The sequence below is a fragment of the Benincasa hispida genome, chromosome 12 (genome assembly GCF_027475165.1).
Source record: "Benincasa hispida cultivar pf3 chromosome 12, pf3_genome.v1.1, whole genome shotgun sequence".
In the NCBI taxonomy this organism is placed as follows: Eukaryota; Viridiplantae; Streptophyta; class Magnoliopsida; order Cucurbitales; family Cucurbitaceae; genus Benincasa; species Benincasa hispida.
The window spans coordinates 195,803-216,348 of NC_143489.1; the positions used below are offsets into that span (position 1 = coordinate 195,803).

At 38.1% G+C, this 20,546-nt stretch overlaps 1 protein-coding gene across 2 annotated transcripts; it reads right to left on the reverse strand.

Annotated features, from left to right (window-relative positions):
* Positions 1–172: 172 nt before the first annotated feature.
* LOC150031679 (origin of replication complex subunit 3-like) lies at positions 173–10,906 on the reverse strand. Of its 2 annotated transcripts, none has more exons than XM_090308542.1 (10): positions 10,564–10,906; positions 10,257–10,466; positions 9,952–10,126; positions 9,476–9,645; positions 9,246–9,376; positions 7,940–8,213; positions 7,725–7,802; positions 824–891; positions 659–758; positions 173–575 (listed from the first exon to the last, which is right to left on the reverse strand). In XM_090308542.1, exons 1-10 carry the CDS (start codon positions 10,636–10,638, stop codon positions 360–362), a joined length of 1,497 nt encoding a protein of 498 aa, XP_090164668.1. In that variant the 5' UTR covers positions 10,639–10,906; the 3' UTR covers positions 173–359. The 2 variants fall into 2 exon arrangements, with proteins under 2 accessions (XP_090164668.1, XP_090164669.1); XM_090308543.1 differs by having other exon boundaries at positions 659–755; positions 10,564–10,885.
* Positions 10,907–20,546: the final 9,640 nt, after the last annotated feature.

Consider the following 20,546-nt stretch of genomic DNA (forward strand, 5'->3'; position numbering starts at 1 on the left):
AAAAAAAAAAAGAACCCAAAGGATTAAAAAAACGACCCCAAATCAACTGCACATACAGGAAACACCACAAAAAGTTATCAAGATTTTCTATTTCGATCATTAGTGCATTCCTTTCTGAAATGTTGTCTTTGGAGGACCTGTTGCCTTTTGGTCTACTTGTCACAAAATCATATTTCCAATACTAATTCAAGTTGTGTTTATGTCTTTTAGAAGGAAAAGAAAATCCATCCTCAGGAAAAGCATACAGCAAAGTTAAAGCTTAATTCTGTAGTTATGTAATCCCTAGAAGATTGTTGCTATTAGCTGTATAAGACCGTATGAACAATTGCAATAGTTCACGCTACAGGAAACCTTATGACCTACCTCACTTTGCGAATTACTTGATAAATATACCCATCCTTACGTGATGAAAATTGATATTGTAGCTCATAACTACTTGAAAGCGATGTCCCTTTTTCTTGCTGCAGTCTACTGGAATTCTCAGACGTTATTGGTTTGAAAAGCTGTGGATCAAGTGCCTCACAAAGCAAGTCAAGCAATTGAACTTTGCCAAACTTTCCAACTTGATAAAGACACTGTAAAGGACGGACAGTGAGAGTCAAATTCCAAAAAAGGGAAAAGTTTCATTATGTAAAAAGATTAATGAAGTTTCCCGCACCAGGACAACAACACTCCAACTCTTCCGCCATCTCTTTAATGCTGACAATATATTACCAAGATTATTACCTGTCCCTTCGGCCAATGGGTACCTAAGTCTGCTGTATCAAAAATAAGTAAATTGTCCATTAAATTACATGTAGTTGTTGAGTTTTTCCATGAATACCTTGAATCAGACAGAAGATCTGAAGCATGCTTGGACAGAACTTCTAGGAAAGAAGCATGATTCCCGTCCTGAAAACCATTTGGTAAAAATAAATCATACTGCATATACGTAATAAGGAAAAACATGACTGATAAAAGCACTAACTGATGCTACCCAAGTGCATGCATGATGCAAGAAATACGCCTATGGTGTAAACCCAATTTCTCCACAAGTAACAGCAACTGTTTCTATGTTTCATCATAAGTGGGTCTGTCATTGCACTAAAACCATGAAGGGTGTGCATTTCCAAAGTAGTTCAGATTGTTTATGCATTTAATTTGAAATACATACTATTCAAAGACAAGAAAAGAAGATGAAGACAAGGTTTACGTGGAAAACCCTAGGCCAGGGAGAAAAATCCACGATATAAAGAGTTTATTAATTTTTGTCACACTTACAAAGCACCCAAACCCAGATATAAATAGATCTGGCAAAAACCTAAAAATAGTAGAAGCACATAAAAGACTAAAATGCCCTTAGGGCACATAACACTCCCCCTCAAGTTGGGGCATAAATATCAATCAGACCCAACTTGCTAACACAAGTGTCGAAGCTCTGTCTTAGTAACCCTTTGGTGAGAACATCAGCAACCTATTGACTCGATGGGAGGTCGGAAATACAACATGTTTCTCTTTAATAAAGTGTCTGTCAATCTCAACATGTTTTGTTCTATCATGTTACACTGGATTGATGGCGATGCTAATAGCTACTTTATTATCACAGTAAGTTTCATGGGACCATGACTGTCCTGGTGGAGATCAAATAAGACTTTCTTCAACCATATCTCTTCGCATATCCCTAGACTCATAGCCTTGTATTCTGCCTCAACGCTACTTCGAGCAACCACACCTTGCTTTCTTACTTCACCAGGTAACAAGATTACCCCACAAAAAGGTACAATATCCTGACATTGATTTTCTATCTGTAATGGATCCTGCCTAATCTAAATCAGTATAAGCTTCAATGCATCTATTGTCATGTTTTCAAAACATTAAGCTCTTTCCAGGAGTAGACTTTAAATACCTCAGAATCCAAGTAACAGCTTTCATATGTTTCTCGTATGGAGCCTGCATGAACTGACTGATCATGCTAATAGCATAGGATATATTTGATCTAGTATGAGACAGGTAAATCAATTTTCCCACGAGACGCTGGTACCTTTCTTTATTCACTGGAACCCCTACAATAGAATCTCCCATTTTAGTATTGACTTCAACGGGAGTATCAACAGATTTACACCCCATCATCCCGGTTTCCCTCAACAGGTCCAGAGTGTATTTCCGTTGAGACATATATTCCATCCTTCGATCTTGCTACCTCCATACCAAGAAAGTATCTCAGACTACCAAGGTCTTTGATCTCGAATTCACCTGCCATACTCTGGTTTAATCTATCAATCTATGCTATATCGTCTCCTGACAAAACTATATCATCAACGTATACAACCAGAACAGCAATCTTCCCAGATTCGGGTCTCTTCGTGAATAGAGTATGATCAGAATATCCCTAAACAAAACCTTGGGACTTAATGAAGGTAGTGAATCTGTCGAACCATGCTTTTGGAGACTTTTTCAAGCCATATACGGACTTTCTGAGTTTGCAGACCCGATTGTCAAATTTTGTTTCAAACCCAAGAGGGGAGCTCATATAGAACTCTTCTTCTAACTCACCATTCAGGAAAGCATTCTTTACATCAAGTTGATGGAGGGGTCAATCTCTGTAAATTACAACTGAGAGAAGGACCCGAATTGTGTTCAGCTTCGCTACTAGAGAGAAGGTTTCTGAGTAATCAATCCCATATGTCTAAGTGAATCCTTTAGCAACCAGTCTGGCCTTGTATCTATCAAGAGTCCCGTCAGACTTGTACTTGACAGTGAACACCCATTTGCATCCAACTGTTTTGTGACCCTTGGGAAGAGTAACAAGATCCCATGTCTTATTTGTTTCGAGAGTTTTCATTTCTTCCATGACAGCAGCTCTCCACTCGGGAACTTCCATGGCCGCATGCACACTGGTTGGTATTGCCACAGTATCCAAATTGGTGGTGAAGGCTTTAAACCCAGGCGACAAGTTACTGTAAGACAGAAAACTATGCATGGAATATTTGGTACACGATCTAGTCCCTTTTCGTAGAGCAATTGGTATATCAAGGGAGGCATCATAATCTCCGGTTTTTCCAGACTTCTCATCAACACGGAAACGGTGATCATGCTTGCTTATTTGTGGCAAAACCTCATCCTCCTACGTCTCTCCTGGTGACTCGTTATAATTTGTAGGTTTATCCTCGTCGAGAGTCATCCCATTAATTTCGCCCCTTTCTGTTATATCACCTTCAACACACTCATTTCTACTCCCAGAAGCATCATTAGAAACAGGGGCACTTGAACCTGAGTAGGTACCAATTCCGATTCTTAGGCAGTTCTCGGCGCAGCAACAGAGGCCACTATTTCCTTTCTAGGATTCTTCCTGTAGTATGTTATCCAAGGTACTTGTTCTATAGGAAGGACCGGGTCAAACACAGGAAGGGTATCAGGAGTAGGCACCGGAGGGTTTGTATCAAGAGTAGGCACAGGAAAGTTTGTATCAGGAATAGGCACAGGAGGGTTTGTGTAAGGAGTAAGCACAAGAGGGTTTGTATCAAGAGTAGGCACAGAGTTTGTAGTAGGCTCGAAGTTTGTAGGAATGGAGTAGGTAGACGAGTTAGCCTCTTCGCTAGAATTCTCCCCCTGAAAAGGACTAACGGGAAAAAAGGGCTGATCCCCAAGGAACGTAACATCCATAGTGATAAAATACTTCCTTAAGGATGGATGGAAACACTTATAGCCCCGTTGGTGAAGCAGATACCCCACAAAGACACATTTCTGGGCACGAGGAGCAAACTTTGTTTGGTGAGGGCCGTGGCTATGAACAAAGGCAGTACACCCGAACACACGAAGAGGGATATCTAGAAAGAGACGCGTAGACAAGAAAAATTCTTTAAAGCACTCAAGGGGTGTCTGGAACTTAAGAACACGGAATGACATACGATTGATGAGGTGAGCTGCAGTGAGAACAGCGTCAGTCCAAAGGTACGAGGGAAGGGATGCAGGAAGCATGAGAGATCAAGCAACTTCTATAAGATGGTGATTTTTTCGTTCAGCCACTCCGTTTTGCTAAGGAGTATAGGCACAAGAGTTTTGGTGGATAGTCCCTTTTGAATTCAAGAACTCACAATGAGTGTTATTAACAAACTCCCGTCCATTATGACTCCGAAGGATAGCAATCTTAGTACTGAACTGACTTTCAACCGTGGTAAGAACTGTTGGAAGACAGATGAAACTTCCGACTTATCAACAAGAAGAAATACCCATGTAAGATGAGTGTGGTCATCAATGAAAGTGACAAACCATTGCTTGCCGGATAAGGTAGTAATGCTCGATGGGCCCCAAACATCACTATGAACCAAGTGGAAAGGTTAGGAAGGTTTATAAGGCTGTGAGGGAAAAGACACCCTGGGTTGTTTGGCACATATACAAACATCACAAGATAAAGAGGAAATATTCACATTAGAGAATAAATGAGGAAACAAATATTTCATATATTGAAAGCTTGGATGACCAAGGCGAAAGTGCCATAACAAATAGTCTTTTTCAAAAATTGTAAATGACGATAACAAACTAGTCCTAAACGGGCTACTAGAGGTAGTATCTTCAGAAATGAAAGAGAGGCCCCTATCATGTCGGGCAGTGCCAATCGTCATTCCCGAGCTCAAGTCCTAAAATGAAACGTCATCAGGTGAGAAGATAACTCTGCAGTTCAAATCTCTGGTTATTTTACTTATAGACAACAAATTATAAGAAACTTTGGGCACGTGCAGAACATTTTGTAAAACGAACCCTGGAAAATGAGACAAACGACCCTTCTAGCAACTGGAGCAAAGGACCCATCTGCGATTCGAATCCTCTCATTTCCAGCACACAGAGAGTACGAGAGGAATTGATCAGATGAACCAGCCAGATGATTGGTCGCTCCTGAATCCAGTATCCAAGTATCATTTCTCTCAATAAAAAGACTAAGAGAATGAGTAGTACCTGACTGAGTAACTGTACTGATTCCAATAATACCTAGGTCACTCGGGTTGGTCACTTGAGACGAGGAGGCATCATCAGTGGTTTCACTCACGAGGGCTCAGCCAAACTTTGATTTGTCATTTGAAGACCGACGTTTGCCATTCGGGGGTCGACCATGTAGTTTCCAGCATTGATCCTTCGTGTGCCATGGTTTCTTACAATGCTCACATATCGGAGGCAATTTGCCACTCTACTTGCCATTCTCAGATCCAGATGATTTTACTCCAAATGCAGCAGAGTCCACAGCTGTAATTACATAACCGTTCATAGCATCGGTCCTATCTTCCTCCAATCGAACTTCAGAGCAAACCTCCATAAGGGACAATATCGACCTCTGTCCCAATATTCTACTGCGAACCATATCAAACTTTGGATTCGGAAGTCATAGACGCAATCAGTCTCCTCAATCTTCGAATACTGGACCCCGCCACACGAGCAATTCTAGACAATTTTCCGGCATAAATCTATCTCTTGCCATAATAAAGACAGCTTATTGAAGTACGAGGTTACGTCCATGGTTCCTTGTTACACTCATGGAATTGTTTTCGCAATGTATATAGACGCGAGGCATTCTGTCGTTTTGAATAGAGTTTCTGGACCGCTTCCCAAATGTCTCGAGCAGTGGCAGAATACAGCAAAGGCTTTCCGATCTAAGGTTCCATGCTGTTAATCAGTATCGAGTGGAGAAGAAAGTCTTCTCCCTTCCAGGCATGTTCCTGAGGGTCCCCAAGGTTTGGTCTCGGTATCTCACCAGTCAGGTATCCGAACTTATGTCGCCCTTCGAGGGCCATTTTAACTGATTGAGACTAGAAGAAATAATTCTGGCCGTTCAGTTTTTCTCCTATAATTATTCCTGCAGAGTTTCCCACAGAACCAGATAAAATATTTGCAGCAGGTAAATTAAGGAAGACTGTTACCGGATTTTCCATATATAGCGGTAGACTAGAAGAAAAGTCTGGGTTAGGGTTCATCTGAAGATTGGATGGCGTCCCACAGAATGCCCCAAGTGTTGCAATCTGTTGTTGGAGACTAGCAATTTGTTGAATTCCAACCGGAGTAAAGCCCAGTGGTCTAGGGCTTCCGTGACTGATTGACCCGCTTGGAATAAAGGTTGTAAGGTGCTGCCCGATCGGAACCAAAGAGGAATACTACCCGTGGGCTCGGCGGCGTAGATCTGAGGCTGGAACGGGTATGGTAGGTGTTGCGGCTGGTGTTCTAGACGAGCCGCAACCTGGAGACCATTGGAGAAGCCAGCCGCTAGGCTGAAGCATGTCGGAGGCAGGATTGAAGCCGCGCTGGAAGAGGGGTTAGATGCGCTGTAGTTCGTAAAAGACCTGACCGAAGCCACGTTGGAAGAAGGGTCAGACGCGCTGGGATAACATCTAAACGGATCGGCGCGCTAAAGATCGGAGTTGTAGCTCGTCGGTGCACTGGGGATCTAGGTCGGTTGATGCGCAACCGGCAATGCACTGGAGCTTTGAAGCGGCTGGTGCGCTGATCTAGATCGCCGGCTGGGTTTTGCTGGTCTGCTCTCCGAACTGCAACTGGATCTAGTGCGACGCGGCTGGGCTGATCCCAAACAGTTGTTGTGACCGAATTAGGTTAAGAATCAACCAAAGGTATTGATTGACAGCGGCCTAAATTGTGGCGGTTGTTGACGCTTCTGCCATTGTTCCATCTTCTACCAATATTGCTGACTCAATTTCTTCAATGCGACCTAGGGTTTTGTCACCTTGCTCTGATACTATATTGAAAGATAAGAAAAGAAGATGAAGACAAGGTTTACATGGAAAACCCTAGGCCAGGGAGGAAAAACCACGATATAAAGAGTTTATTAATTTTTGTCACACTTACAAACCACCCATACCCAGATATAAATAGATCTGACAAAAACCTAAAAATAGTAGAAGCATGTAAAAGACTAAAACGTCCTTAGGGCACACACTCCTTATTTCAACACATACAATTTGAGTAAGACTACCGTCAAGACAAAATAGATATAGAGGTTTTGGTGAACTTTATGATAAAGAACTTGCATAGAGGAGAGATCATTTCTGGCTTTCTATAGATATCTTTGACAATTCAAGAGAACTTCCTTTATTCTCTTTATTCAAGTAGGTTGTGACCTCCACATTCTAATATAATTATAGAAAGCCTGAATTTAGCAAAAGTTGTTTTTTTAAGAACAAGAGACAAACCATTCATTCATTTAGTGAAAAGTTACGATCAGTAGTGACAACCAGCATTCTTTTTCATCCCTATTTATATCTAACAAAAACGTTTGTCAATTGGAATTAATTACAGATTCAGTACAACTACAAAAGGCCTTAGAAAGACACATAAAAGGCAACTTAACTCGATCCATCACATTGTTAAATTATTTTTGTTTTCCACTAACGATTCAATTATTTCTTTCTTGCCACGAACTCCAAGCCACAGTTTTGGTAACTCAACCAAAAAAATTTTACTTTTCCTTTGAACTTGTGACCATGAGGCACAAAGTAACTTGACAACATTCTCCTTGGCAAATAACTAAAGCACCTATTTCAGTTAAGATTTAACAAGAATTATAACTTCCTTATTTCATAAAAATCTATTTCCAAAAGTCCAAAATAATTGCATCAGAAAATAGTATGAATTAAAATAAAAGGTGAAGAAGACGCTTCATAGAAAGTGAAAAGTTCTTGCAACTACTTATTAGTACAAAGTAATTATACAATGAGAAGTAAAAGAAGTAAATAACTAAAAGGTACCATATTCTCTTCTTCAACAAGCAATCTTGCAAGCACAAAGCTCAAGGGCTCCATGGAGAAGTGTTGGATGCATGCAATCTGCAAAATTATTTGCCAAACAAAACATCAGGGGAAGCCTAATCATAATACAAAAACAATATGAGAGAGAATGCCACATATAACAAACAACAGCCAAGTGCTAGTTCATTAAATCTGAATGAAATTGAAGTATCAACCTTCATGGCTCTTATAAAGGATGTTAAAGTGCCATCCTGATTTAAGAAGTATTTCCTCAGGAAGATGGCAACCTTGTGACCAATGCTGAACATGCAACAATGCCTTAGAAGAACAGCCTCAACAACAGCTTCCATCCTCTCAGCCGGTGATCCTAATACAAACTTGCAAGGGCACAGCTGCTGTAGTGCATTTGAACGAAGCACATTTGCAGGAGCATCAATTGTTGTAGCAACTCCCATAATTAAAATAATTGGAACCTTGACAACCCATTCACTGGTGTACAAAAATCATGAATATACAAAATGATAACTCGAAAATAATATATACATCGCAAATTAGAAGGCAATAACGTTTTGTCATAAGACTAAACAAGAGAATGAAGCATAAAATCAAAAAACAAATACATCAATCAGCTGAGACCATTTTATAATTCCTAATTTCTTAAGGTTGGGTGATCCATCCCCATCCACTCAAGTTGTTGGATTTTCCTTTCGACTTATAAATTAGTCATTTTAGAAGAGAGCTTTGGCTTTCATAGTTTCATGTCAAAATCCAGAAAAATCTAAAAGTACTCAGAAACATTGCCACAGATTGTCAAAGCCTAGGAACAATAGATGAACAAATGGTTGTTTTTGCTAACCTTTTTGCATAAAACACATTAATAAGGTTATGGTGACATGAAGGAATCTTCTATTCCAAGGCATTAATGATTTATCCTTTTGACTACTTTTTAAATCTTGTTATTCTTGAAGAAAATATGGAAATTTCATTATCATTTTTCCTTTTGGTTGATTGTAAATCACTTTTTAAATTTCTTAAGCTTTTAAGACTTAGAGATATAATTCTCTTGGTTTTTCTTGCTTTAATCTCATGACGATGTCCTTCGGTTTATGTCTTAAGTCCTTTATGGTTTGTTTTGTCAATGCTAGGTTTTGTAGTATCCTTTTGTATTTCAAAGCAATAGTTTCTTTTCATTCCCTTGATGAAAAGTTTTGTATCTTTTTCCCCCAAAAAAAAGACTAAGAGATATAATGAACATGCATATTTTTGTATATGAAATATAGAGAACATTTCTTTTACAGATGAAAACTAGATAACATAAAAATTAAAAGAAAAAAAAAAAGAAATTTCATAAAATACGCATAGTAGTACACAAGTAGTTCATAAACATAATGAGGAGTCAGAGTCTCTAGGTAGATGGCATTTGTAAGTTTTTGACCCAGAAGAAAAAAAATAGATTGGGGGAAATAATGAAAAACACAAAAGGAAATCGGAATTGGGTAGAGGCATGGTTCTTTGTAGTACCTCAACATGATGATGAAATCAGATAAAACTGAACCACAACATCGTTCAATGTCTTCTACAATCACAACTATTGGGTTTTCATAGTATCCTTGTTCTCTGTACCATGATGCTAGAATGAACATGTCAGCTGCCTGTTCAAATTCCACAAAAGATAACAAATTCACAGAGTTGTTTAATCAAAGAATACGACTTCATTTGGAATATTCACTCTTAAAAGTCATAGTACTTACATCAACAGTAACCTTCAAGAATTGTCTCAATAAACTTCTGATGCAGCCGCCTATGCTACTCTTGGCAGATAATTCTTGAGAAGAGAGACTGGCCACATGGCATCCATGAGATTTCAAATGAAAGCCAAGCTCTTCAAATGTCAGTAAATCATCCACGACTTCCATATTCTCTGTCAAGTAATCAAGATTCCTTATTCAACAAGAGGAACATAAGTTTTCCCATATTTTTCCATGTCAAGTGTGCACAGCATAAATATTATCAATATACAAGAATGCATGTTGCACAATAGGCACATATACACATCAAGATATTGTCTCTTGAAACTTATAATTCAAAGACACTAAGGTACAATCTATGGAACATATCTTGTTCAAGTAAGGTCATGAAACTAACTCAAATGTTATTTGATTGCAAAATCGTAAGTTCTAGATGGTGTATCATACATCAATTTAGAACTTTGGAATCATGAACTTACTAGTGAGAACCAACCCTGTGAACAATGTTTTACACTCAGCACGAGTAAAAGTGGGAAAAGGCCGAGCGGCTGAAGATGAACTAGGGGCCCCAGATGATCGAATAGCAGTAAAGGACTCATAAACCCAGCGACATATATCTTTAAAAACTTTAACATTAGTATCCCTCAAAACATCCTACAAGAGAAGACCCAATAATTGTTTTTAGACACTATTGGAATAAGCAGATAGAAGACAAATAGCAGCATTCGTAGCCAAACATTAGCATAAGCTAAGTGGGTCGAAAGTAAAAAACAGAACGATTGACCTTAATGGTGGTTTCCATTTTCCACCATACAAGCTCCAGAGCCTCCATTCGCAAGTGTTCAAGTTGAGACCCGTCGCATTCTTCAGTATCAGGATTCTCGATTCCATTAGGAACGGATGGAGAGAGTTTAGTTTTCTTCCTTGATTTTCCACATAAATTTGATTTTATCGAATTCTTTCGAGATGATGTTTTATGGAGAACATAGAACGGCTGCCAACAGATGAAGCAAAAATCAGTTGCAATTTTTCATCTAATTCATACAAATTTCTGTAACAGGAAATAAAATTTCAAGAGGGAACAAGCAAACCTGGAAATTGGTTTCGATGTTTTCGACGGTTGATTGAAGTGGGGATTCAACTACAGGTGCGGCGGAAGGCGCCATTTCTTACTCTCCCCGAATGGCGTGGGGGCTATATTTGCCAGGCCGTCTTGGCGGGAAAAAGAGAGGCTATTTTTCTATAAATTGTGTATATATTGTTTACGTTAATTCAAATTTTGAGGAATAACCCGACTTTTGACTGCGCTTGAAATATGGCAGAATTGTACAAGCCATCCCTGAGCATTGGTTACCATAACATTCTTCAACTTTCAATTTTATCAATTATCTCATGTGGTTTTTTATTGGTTACAATCAACCCTTTTTTTAAATCAATTTTTTATTTATGTATAATTCACATAGATAAACGATGGCAAACTTGTCATATATTAAAAGAAATAATGCAGTGAAAGATTTACATTGGAGTTGGGTTTTATGTTTAGAAAATCATGGTGAACATAAATCCCAACTCTAATGTAAATAAAAAATTGATTTAATAAAGGGGTTGATTGGAACTAATAAAAAATCATAGGGGATAATTGATAAAATTGAAAGTTCAAAGGTTTTATTGCAACCAATCTCATAGTTCAGGAGTGTGATTTGTACAATTTTTCTAAAATTAATTCATAATGAACGTAAGTGTGACCATTTGGTTGGTAGAAGAATTGAGAAGTAGTCCAACTATAATGTGATTATCTTTCAATTTAGCACGTAGTGGATGTGTTTAATTAACAATACATTATAAAGATGGAATAAGAAAAATGTAGGTGGGGTCAAAGTAAATATAACTCACATCCAATTTATGTTAGCAGTCACGAGATCCATGGTTCGAATCTCCCACTCCGATTGTACTAAAAAATATATAGGTGGAATAACGAAGAGAAAGAATAAGAAAAATAAATTCATAAATTGCCTCAAATGTTTGAGGCGCGCGAATCTTTCATTTCTCTTCTTTACATCTCTATGGAAAGAGCAAAATAAATACAAGCTCATCTATATAAAATATATATATATATATATATATATATATATATATATATATATAACAAACATGATAATTTAGAAGAAGAAAATGATGTGATTTCTTTTTCACATCTTATCCCTCTATTGTGATTCAGTGAGCATAAACGAAAGAATTGAAGGAACCATAAGGTCTGCTGCGGAAGCGGGATCGTCCCAATTTCATTTCTACAAAGATTGAAATTGTTGGGTTGTATGTCCTAAAACTCGCAGTTTGTAATGTTAAACATATTCTATTACCAATAAAGATGTTATTGACGTTTATTCAATAAAACTATTGTTATATATGTGAATTGCACTTTTAAAGACTAAATCACATAAACCAAAAATTCATGGCTATTATATGAATAAATGAACTTTATGTGGAGACATAAAAGTGGATCAAATTAGCCAAAATAGTCTATAGTATATGAATAAGATTGGGTACCTTATTCTAGTAACACTATCGAATGTGGCCTATTCTGTAGTTGTTACAATTTGGTGTGAAGTGCTACAAACGAAGTGATCCTGATTTGTTCGTGTATTGACATGAGGAGCGGGGGCGTCCTATGCAATGAGTTTGCATAAGATCAGACTAAATAATAAGTCACTCTTACTTTATAACGTTGTTTATTGTTTAGACTGACTATTTTAAAACGATGCCTATGTAACTTAACCTTAATCTTGAGCAAACTATGAACTCTTGTTTATTCGGACTATCCTTAGATTTGCATGGGTGAGGGTTGGCTCAACAGCACCGGCTCAATAAGCTTCCCATTTTAGGGGTAAGATCGGGTAGATAGCTGGGGACATAGAGTGCAAGACAGAATTCACTCCTACCTGCTTTTAAGGACAGTAGAGAGGTTGTTCCCTTTGTTGACTCCAGGTCTTGAATAAGGGGCCCCACCCTCTCATTGGCCCGAGAAGGACTCGGTTTAATGATTAGATCACAAACCAATTATTCATTAGATGATCAGTGGGACTTAAGGAGCAAGATATTGAAAGAATGATATATCATGCAACGGAGGACTACAAAATCAATAAACACTTAAACTACATTTAATTTGAGTTTTAAGCATGTTGTTCATATGATATTCATAAGATGGTTTGAAACACATATTACCTTTGAAGATTTCTCCACGAATTCAGCTAAAATCTACTAAGATAGAGCTTGAAACACCGAGAGAACTACCACCAAGATCTTCTCTACTATGCTCAAGCTGGAACGTGTGGTGGAAACACTGAATCAAGTTGAATTGATGAAGAACAAGTGTAGGGTTTTCAGGTTATCACTTTAGGAAATATAACACCAGATTGCTTCTTGTTCTTCATGCATGGAGCTTTTATATATAGGAAGAATTCATGCAAATGTATAGGGTTATGTGAATAACAACTCCAACTTGAAGATCATTAGAACTAGAAATGAAATTTGGTGGCTCTCCAACAAACATGTTAGTAGGCTTTTCCCAAAAATGGAAAAACTCATTAACCTAAACTGATTTCAAAAAATCATTTTATTTAAATTAATTTTATAAAATAAATTCAAAATAATTAATTTAAATAAAACTAATTTAATTGATTTTTTAAATAAACTTTTTAATTAAATAATTATTAATTTAATATCTAAATATTAAATAATAAAATATCAATATCACCAATAAATCAATTTTATATTTAAATTATAATTTAAATATTAATTGATTTTCCAATTTTGTTTATTTTAAATTAAATTAAACGTTTATAATTGTATCATATGCAATCAATCGAAAACCCTAAAATTGAATTTGAACATTTCAAATTCATAACCCTAATTTCATACCTCAATACTCAATTTGTTATTCCAATTTAATGAGCTAGTAGGGGGACCTAATGGACCTACAGATCACGAGCTCCATCGATCTGTAATTAATTCGTTAAAACTCTTTAATCGGATTATTCACCATTCGTTAACTATCAAGACACACCACTATAGCTCGATAGTTGCACTCTCCTCACTGTAGATATATTTCTGTCTATATAAACCATAATCAGTAAGTCGATCCTTCACATGTCGTTCGTAATTACAGCTGGGTCAAAATTACCGCTTTACCCCTATAAATACATCTTGTTCCTTAAGTTCCCACTGACCCTCTAATGAACAATTCGATTCATAATACTACTTATGAATCATGTCCTTCTCTATCATGAGAAGGAGAGGTTCTGATTGTTCAAGACCTGAAATCAGCACTTAAGAGAATAACCTATCTGTTAACCCTAAAATAGGTAGGAGCGAATTCCATCTTGTAGGGCTATGTCCTCAGCTATCCATCCGGTCTTATCCCTAAAATGGAAGGCTTATTGAGTAGTGTTATTGAACTGCTCTCGCCCATGCAGATCAAAGGATAATCTCGAATAAATAGGAGTTCATAACTAGCTCAGGATTAAGATCGAGTTATCCTAGGTTACTTAAGTATGAAATAGTCAGTTTTAACAGTAAACGGTCCTTATAAAGAAAAGTGACTATTTCATGGTCCAGTCTACATGCAAACTCATTGCATAGGATGCCCCCACTCACATGCCTCTACGTGAATGATCTGTGGATCACATCATTTGTATTAGGCCGCATCCAATAATGTTGCCAGGATGAGATATCCAATTTTATCCATATACTTAGGCTATATACTATTAACTTGATCATGTTTATGTCACCACATAAAGTTAAAGTATTCATACTATAGTCATGGATATGTTTATTGGATTTTCATAATAAAATGCAAAATCAACAACTTATTGAATAAGACACTCAATAATATTTTATTGATAAATAGAATGTTTAACATAAAATTTACGAACTGCGAGTTCTAGGACATTCCCAACAATCTCCCATTTGAACTAAAACTCTAGTGAGAACAAATATATACAATATAATGTTGAGAAACATAAAGGAAAAATACAATAAACTAGTGTCACACCCCCTCTCAGACTACTCTCTTAGCCTAGGAAAGGACATGACTGCAACAGTTATCAACCCTTCTACTGACATTTACTGCCTATTAACTCTAGGGGAAATAATCTGATACTAATATGCAATCTCAAACACAGCGGCTGCGTCTATGGCCTAACAACATTAAGTAATAAACACAGGACATTTCCCCAAGATTACATTACAAGTCTCATAAGTCTCGATACCCAAACTTAGTCCCTACATGAACAACTATAACATGTGTACAATAATTACAGTAACCACCTAGCTGATCGGTTACAATAACTCTTGTCTTTGAGTGGTAGAGCAGATGCAGAGCTATCTTCTGAGGATTTGACCGCTATCTGGAGAAAGAAAAACATTTGAAAACGAGGTGAGCTTGCTAGCCTAGTGAGTGACTTAAGAAAGAAAACTGATTCTCATGCATAAGTCTCAATAAAGAGACATACTGAAATATAAATCTTCATAGTAACCTTGTATTGAAATATAAACATTTTCCAGGCATAACACATGTAAAGTTGTTTTCATCATAAAACATCAACTGTTCCTTAGTTGAGAATAACCCTGTTGTGGTTAAATCCCAACGTCAACTGCTTAGTCAAGAGAGAACCATTTTGCTCAATCTCTGACTTTAACTACCTACGTACACATGGTTATAACTGAAGGAACTCTTATCAAAGAGTACCTTTGAGTGGAAGCGAGATCATTCCAAACTCATCGTGACAGAATTAATGCATTCACAATCAAACATAATAGATATGCATTTAACAACTAATTACTGGCATGCTTTAAAACTTAAACAACAAGAGAACAAGAAACGTACCAGTTGAAGAACCCTTATTCGCCTTAGAACTCGTTCTCGTACAAGGACTGCTCCTCTCGCTCTCGTTGAGAATGCCCAAGCAATCGTCCACAAAATCGTCTAGCCACGAATGGACTCGTCACGTACACAACAGTAAGGAGGACACCACCACTTAGAACCCTCGATATTCTTGGTGTGAGAATGCAGGAGGTGTGGGATCTGTTAGATTTGATAGAGGAAAGAAGGAAGAGAAAATCGTATACCATGACCAAGCAAGTGGGAGAAGGCAGGTGTCTATTGTATAGACGATGCTTGATCGTTTAGAAAGAGGTACACGATTGTTTAAGAAATGGGTCGCGATCGTATAGACAATCGTTTAGTAAACGCTCAGGCGCGCGATCGTTTAGAAAAAACTAGACGATCGTTTAGCAAATCCTATGTGATCGCTTAGTAAGCTGTGTGCATGTACACGATCGTTTAGAAACGTTGAGCTATCGTGTAAGCACTCGGTTTGCTATGCGATAGATAGTATACACTAAACGTGAGCGAATGTTTGGTCTCTTTTGCAAAATGAAAACGATTTTCATTTTATTCTTTAGTTACGAAAACTGAATACAACCTCCCACTATCACACGGTTACGGAGAAAATGTCGGCACAATTATCCTATTATTTTCCAAAAATAAATAATAAATATAATCATATTATATTCATTAACCTATGTTTTAATATCACATCAAATGCAACATATGAACCATAGTCTTTTCTCCCCCACTAGATATAAATCATATTTATATCATTTTCCTCCAAAAAATATATCTCATACATAATGCCAATCATATCATATATAATTAACCGGTTCAATCATATCATATATAATCGAACTCCCTCTTGTCAATTTGAACACTTCAAACTGACTAAAAAACTAATTCTCAACTTAAATCCATTGAGCTACCAAGGGGACCTTATGAACCTATGGCTCGAAGCTCCAACGGTACGTGAATAGCTAACTAAACTCTTTAGCCACGAGATCCACCAACCGTTAACTGACAGACATTCCACTAAAGACTGACAGCTGCACTCGTCTTACCACAGATATAGTTTTGTGTCCATCAGATATAACCAATCAACAGTACGATAACCCTTCACAGATGCTCATAAGTACAGCTAGGCCAATTTACTATTTTTCCCCTGTAGTTACATACCACTAATCCCTCTAATGAACAATACAACATAGTTCTACTATGTGTGGACACCTCTCGGGCCATGAGAAGGTGTGTGGTGCCACATCGTTCAAGTCTCGGAATTAGTCATTAAGGGAGCAATCTATCTACTTACCCCTGCTTCGGGGAAGGAGTGAATTCCATCTTGTGTAGCTGAATTCCCAACTCCCAAATCAGATGAATCCCCAAAGTGGTAGGTTTGAGTCGGAAATCTAGCCACTCGCACTCATGCAAATCAAAGGATCGCCCCCAAAGGCAAGAGTTCCTAACTCACTCAGGATTGAGGTCATGTTACTTATGGTCATTCTAGTGAAGTGAAGTCTCTATCATGAACGACGTTATATAACGAGACTTTAACACTTCATGGTCCAGTATTATATAAACTCCTTTATATAGGACACCCTCGCTTGCATGTCTCCACATAAATGATAAGAATCAGATCATCTATAGCAAGTCACAACACTTGTAACTATTCTACAAAACGGGTCGCATCCGTAGTGTTACCAGGATAAGGTTTCCCTCCTATATCCATATAGTACATACCATTTTGGTTATCACTTAAGACATGATCTACTTGTATGTCTCCACATACATGCTTAAGTTGCAAACGACAATTAGGGATCTTAGTTTATTGGTCACCAAGTTTTTGGCGTCGTTGCCGGGGACTTAGCAGCTAATTGTTTGTTGAGTTTTGTGTTTTTGTAGGCAACCTTTTTACCTTGGGAGAATTGTAGCTTGTGCGACCAGGCTGCAAACAATATTGAAGTGTAGGTGATGAACTGAAAGCCAGTATTGACCCCAAGATAGAAGGGCAATCAGTCGCAAGCATTATTCTACTTAAGGTTCTTTTCTTGTTATCTTTTATGCATTCTCCTTTTGAAATTCTTCTTGTCCGATTGCCTTCCTTTGCAATGTATCTATGATGGTACGTATAATTCACTACATTCGCTAACTAAACATCACAAGGCTCTCCTTACTTTTAATAGCTTCTTCAAAATTTGACAGTTTAAGTTTTATTATGTGCAAACCTCTGCTCAAACATTTGTTGCCACATTCATGTTGAGTTTGTCTTTAGCTTTGCGGCGAGAGCACTGCCAACCTCTAAGTTTGGGGGTGACAGCGATCCTAGAGAAATGCGTTCACTACATTGCGATGTGATAAAAAAAAAAAAGAAAGAAAGAGACAACTCCACTGACCAGCTAAAGTGAAAACTTAGCTAAGGATCAAGAGTTGAAGTTGAGCTCAAAAAAAATAATTGAGAATAACAACTCCACTGTCAGCACAATGGGTAAACCCATGCTGATAAGAGTTAAGTTGTGAAAGGCACTTACCCGTAGTTGGATGTCCGCATGATACCCGTAGAGGCAAGCCAAAATGAAAGTAATTCGTCAGGATCAACGTATAAGCGCAACTCCTCTGTCTGGCGCAAGCCAATTAAGCCAAGACAAGAGTTGAGTTGAATATGGCATGCAACGAAGTTGGCTGTCCACATGACACACGTGGGGGCAAGCCAAAACGAAGAGCGTAACTAGGTTCAACGCCGCATTCTAATAAGAAATCACAAAGCTTTCAAGTGTTCCAACGAAAGCATTCTTAAAAGCTAAATGTAGAGTTGCGGGGAATGAGTAGAAAGTTTTTTAGCAGAGGCTTGCCGGATTTAAGCTTAGAAAAGATCTTTTTGAAGAAGCAACCAAAGTGGAGGAGAGTGTTGCTGCCATGGTTAGAGGTATGAGTAAATTATATTCTGAGAGGCTGGTCATCGCAAAGGAAAGCCAGAGGGTGAATTGTGAATTTCTTGAGTATAAAGCATGCTTGAGGATAAGAATGATTCAAAATTTGGGGGTGTGATGGCGGGCAGAAATGCACGTCATTATAGGCCTTTTGTTTAGAATTATGAGTGTGTTAAGTAGAATATGCGGCGATTATTTAAGAATTCATGAGAAAACAAGTTTACGTCGATTGGCATTACGAGTCTCAGCTAACCCACTTTTATGCGTTATTATGCGTTCAATTATTTATTTTTGTAGCAACTGCAGAAAGCGATCGCATGCGCGGAAGCTAGGCTATCGCAAAGACGACCGCATGCGGGGAATCTTTTCATCGCAAAGGAGAACGCATGGATGTTGCGGACATTAACAGCATGCATCTATCGCATAGGAGTTGTAGCCGTCAAGCGAATGCGGTCATCACACATAAGTTGTGGCTACAGAATAATAACCATAATAGAGGGATGACCGCAAGGTTGGTGGAATGCAAACATGAACGCATACCTCGGAAGTATCAAAAGATGATGTTGACATTTCACCTACCATACTATTAGCAGTAGAGATTTAGAAAAGGACCATCGTGCCGCGAGTGTCAAATTTAGAGCAGATCCATTAATGCTATCGGCAATCAAGCTCTATAAATAGAAGCCGTAGAGCAGAATTTCAAATCATCCAAGGTTTTCTGCCTTAGTGCGGATCCTTGTGATCCAGACGAAAGCATGAGAAGATAGCTTGAGAGTTCTTCATCTCCTTCATCCATTTCGAGTGACGACCGGAGCCTTCGCCAGAGTTAGAACTCGAGAGAGTCTACTCCACCACCCATCCATGGCACCACCGGTAGCCTTGACACACATCTGCCGGAAGTAAGACATTGCTTCCAGCTGGCCCTCCATTTTGTGATAAATGCATTTCTACATTTTCCTTCGATTTCATCTCCATCTTCATTTACTAGCATCCTTTACTTTCATTGCATCACTAAGTTAGGCTATTAGAGTATCACATACTTAATCATGCGGCATAGGAATATGGAGCATGTAGCAAACCACCGGGAGGTGTGCATTGCGCGAGTGTTGTGAGAAAACCTTATTTATTTAGTGTGAAGATGTAGCAACGCTTGTCTATAAGCGGACGCAATGCTTGTCTATGAATAGAATCAACAGCAACAAACTGCCTAGGAGGGTAAATAGTTGATCGCATTAAGAAATGTAAGCAAGTGTTCACTAGAGATAAGAATAATCTTATGTCACCCATATTTATGTGATTACCTTGTCTTATGTATGCGCCCATCACCCCTTTAGAGCTACTCGAGAGAGAGTCTAAAGAAAGAATCTAAGACTTGAGAGAGTTAGGTTAGAATCTAAGCTTGAGAGAGCTAGATTAAGATCACATAAGCAAGAATGGAGACTTAGGAATAAGTTCCGTTTGCTTTTACACATCGCGTGCGTCTTAATCAGGTGTGTATAGCATGATCACATAAGTTTGCGTTGGCTGGGGTTAACCTTGTGGACAAGCTTAGGGTTGCGATGAAGACATCCTTTTCATCTAATTTTCCAATGCATTTTATTACGCATTAACAGTTGTCGTGTTTCTACCTCTCAGTCATACTTCCACCGCTTAATCTGTTAGTTAAAAGTAGGAGTAGTTCATAGCTTATAACCCTCATCATTCTTTTATTTATTCGCCACATACACATTACCGCATACGCTTTAGCTACAAGTCCCTGAGTTCAACCTTGGATCACCCGAGAAACTTGCAATCTCGTTATACTCGGTGAGAGTGCAAGAAAACTTGTGACAGGAATGCATGGTCATTACATATGAGATCAACACATACATTCCATTCCAACGCATGACTACCGATGCATGAGAACCAATGCATAACCTAAGACATGCATTGCAAATATTGCGTTCACTAATTTATGTCACCAATTGCATTTATCGATACAAATACCTTGTCTTCCTGAGGATCATAAAAGAAACCACCTTTCGTTTCTTTTGGGTAGCCTACAAATAGGCATACTTTTGAACGACATTCCAACTTTTTAGGATTTTTCACTAACACATGTACTGGGCAACCCCAAATTCTAAAGTGACGTAAATTTCCTTTACGTCTTTTAAGGAGCTCGTAAGGTGTTTCAGAAACACTTTTCATAGGAGCTATGCTCAAAATATACACTGCAGTTTCAAGTGCATGTCCCCAGAAATAATTTGGTAATTGAGTGTAA